General features: G+C 45.6%; 1 protein-coding gene across 1 annotated transcript; it reads left to right on the forward strand.

Moving 5' to 3' along the window:
- Positions 1-295: 295 nt before the first annotated feature.
- LOC117533788 (syncytin-1-like) lies at positions 296-2,361 on the forward strand. Its single transcript, XM_034197731.1, has 3 exons — positions 296-553; positions 863-927; positions 1,795-2,361. Exons 1-3 carry the CDS (start codon positions 385-387, stop codon positions 2,359-2,361), a joined length of 801 nt encoding a protein of 266 aa, XP_034053622.1. The 5' UTR covers positions 296-384.
- The last annotated feature ends 473 nt before the right edge of the window (positions 2,362-2,834 follow it).

The raw sequence follows: 2,834 nt of genomic DNA on the forward strand, positions 1-2,834 counted from the left end.
AGTCCTGTGTTCCATCAGAAACACACCGAATGCTACGACAGGGCTTAGCCCCCACGAAGTATTGATGGGAAGGGTAATGTCCACAGGGTCCAGTCCCCCAGTGACACCCCATAAGCTTACTCTGTTATGGACAGATGATTACATGACTAACTATGTAAAATATTTGACCGACATGTTGAGAAAGTTTCACAGACAGGTGGTTGACAGGCTCCCTCAACCTGGAGAGGAGCCAACCCACCCTTTTGAGATTGGTGATAATGTGCTAATCAAGTCTCTTGAAAAAGATGGTCTGTCTCCCAGGTGGAAAGGTCCTTTCCAGGTGTTAATAGTGACCAGAACAGCCCTAAAGGTCCAAGGCAGGACAGAGTGGATCCACGCTTCTCGATGCCGCCTGTCTCCTCCGCCGATCAGAGGGGAGGGTCAGGGTGCTGGCGTGTGATGAATGTCCTCATATTCCTTGGTCTGGGTCTACTATACCTGGCCAAGGAAACCCCGCCAGATGAGGCGGAACCAATCCCGATGACAGGTGGCGAGGGCTCTCGCCCCTCAGAAGGTGAATATAAGGTGCTCTTATCCAAGGGCGCAGGCAGTTTGGCTATTCAGGGCCCAGACCCTGAAGGCCAAACCACATCAACGGGCACACCATTGCCTAGCAACAAAATCAGGTTGTTTCCCACCATCACACAAACATTTAGAAAAAGAGGGAGAAAAAAGAGGAAAGTGGGCCCCGAGATAAGGCTACTCCCTCTCCCTGCTCTTGACATTCCCAAAACAGAATTACAGAATATTTCCTTTGAATGTCCGACTACACACTGTAACTCACATGACTGTGTTGTTGTGTTTCCTGTGTTTTCAAGCAAAGGCTTATGGGCGTGGAACGTCTATCCAGAGACGGGGTACCAGCGGTTCCAGGTCTCGCAGCGGATGGTAAGAATAACACTCAACACCATTGCAAATGTACCCCCAGAAATGTGGTGTTTCACTAAAGAACAGTTAAAGAATGATCCTATGTGTACCACATGGACACCCAATTACAGAGATCCCAGTACAGGGGTCACTAGATGCTCAAATATGGAACCAGGTGCAGCTGTAATTAAGTCACCAGGAAGTGATGTAGATTCTTTAAAGAGTGCCCATATCACTCCACCTAAACAAACTAAAACCCATTCTAATTCTGCAATAAATTTAATGATAGATTATGCACATGAACGCAATGTTAGCAACTGTTGGCTGTGCCAAAATATGCCAGAGTCCATGCACTCTCCCATGTTCAGCCCAATTCCTTTCACAAAACCTGACTACAGTTTAGTTAGCTGGAATGATATAGCATCCCGAATTAGCGATGAGACCGATGATTGTTACATCCCTTCTTACCCCATAGACTCCAAGCAACCTTTAAGGTACAAGGGCTTAATCTCGCTCATTGTTGACACAATAAATAAGGATTACCTAGACGGTTTCAAGCGAGTAATGGTCCTAAAAATTATATATGTGAAGAAGTACTTAAACCTAGTTTTTGAATACAGATTCCAATTAGCTCTAGTCCAGACTAATTGTTCAATTAACTATACGGGACCAACATGTTCACCTCAACCACACACACCATCTTTGTTGGTTGAAGCCTTAGTAACAGTGGTACCCTGGTTTGGGTCCCGAACAGTGGACTCAATTAAAGTTAAAATACATGACTGCTCGCTGCCATTACCCCTAGGTAAGTCCCCTACACGTGACTGTTCAGTTTATATTCCCCCAGTTGTGGCGCATGAGTGGAAGAATGTGTCTATCTGCTTTCAGAACGGAGGAGGGTTTCTACCCTCTCACGATGTGGGCCACAGCGACTGTAACACCGTAATAAAGGTCAAACTAACCAGTACTCCCCTCCCAGAGAGAGTTTACTTGGTCTGTGGAGACAGAGCCTACAGTTGCATGCCTTATGACACTTTTGATGGCACCTGTTATCTAGCCTATCTAATCCCTTTGATCCGTAAAGTAGAGACTGATGAGATTGCAGCAATACTCCCCTCCCTACACAGAAATCGTAGGACCATCACAACAGGTCAGCAGCTGGCTAGCGCTGTCCTGCCCTGGTACGGCATTTATGTTTCCCAGCAGGAAATCATAGCTCTCTCCAAAATAGTGGAAAACCACCTCAATGTATCCAACAGAGCCATGTTGGCTGAACACAAAGAACTGCAGGAAGTTAGAACAGTGGCATTACAGAATTGCATGGCACTGGATCTTCTGCTAGCAGCACAGGGAGGCACGTGCAAGGTGATTGGCTTTGAGTGTTGTTCTTTCATCTCTGATGCTAAACCTGAGGTCATGGATATGGCTCATGATACTGCTAGGGGAATAAAATAATTGCACGAAACTCATGGGTTTGCATTTGGGGATTTATCTGGAATATTTGGGTCATGGGGAGCGGGATTGGGTAAACTTGCCATTACCATTTCACTGTTTATCTTAGCTGTACTAATCCTGATAATGTGCCTAGTCACTGTTGTTAAACTAGTCATGCAAAAGGTTGTCAAAACCGCCCTCCAGGCCCCACAGACACTGGTGGGGTACGACACCGTGATGATGTACGACGTCGAGCTTCCCGACCCGTGGGTCTCTACCGTGGCACCCGAACCATGGGTTCCCCCTTACAATGAATGGCCAATGAATTAAAACTGATTAAAGTTGATTTTTTCCTTTTCAGGTTGTTACACTACACAATACATGTCTGACTTTTCCTTTTCAGATTTTGAATGTATTGATATTACTAAAATTAAGTGCCTGACTCTTAAGATAATCCTAAAATTGAGGACACTGCAATTTTGCAGATCACAGAT

The sequence above is a fragment of the Gymnodraco acuticeps genome, unplaced genomic scaffold, assembly GCF_902827175.1.
Source record: "Gymnodraco acuticeps unplaced genomic scaffold, fGymAcu1.1, whole genome shotgun sequence".
NCBI lineage: Eukaryota > Metazoa > Chordata > Actinopteri > Perciformes > Bathydraconidae > Gymnodraco > Gymnodraco acuticeps.

Coding starts and splice junctions, on each gene's coding strand:
- LOC117533788 (XM_034197731.1), top strand. CDS start 385: ATGCCGCCTGTCTCCTCCGCCGATCAGAGGGGAGGGTCAGGGTGCTGG. Junction 554..862: donor GGGCTCTCGCCCCTCAGAAG/GTGAATATAAGG, acceptor TTTCAAGCAAAG/GCTTATGGGCGTGGAACGTC. Junction 928..1,794: donor TCCAGGTCTCGCAGCGGATG/GTAAGAATAACA, acceptor ATCTGCTTTCAG/AACGGAGGAGGGTTTCTACC.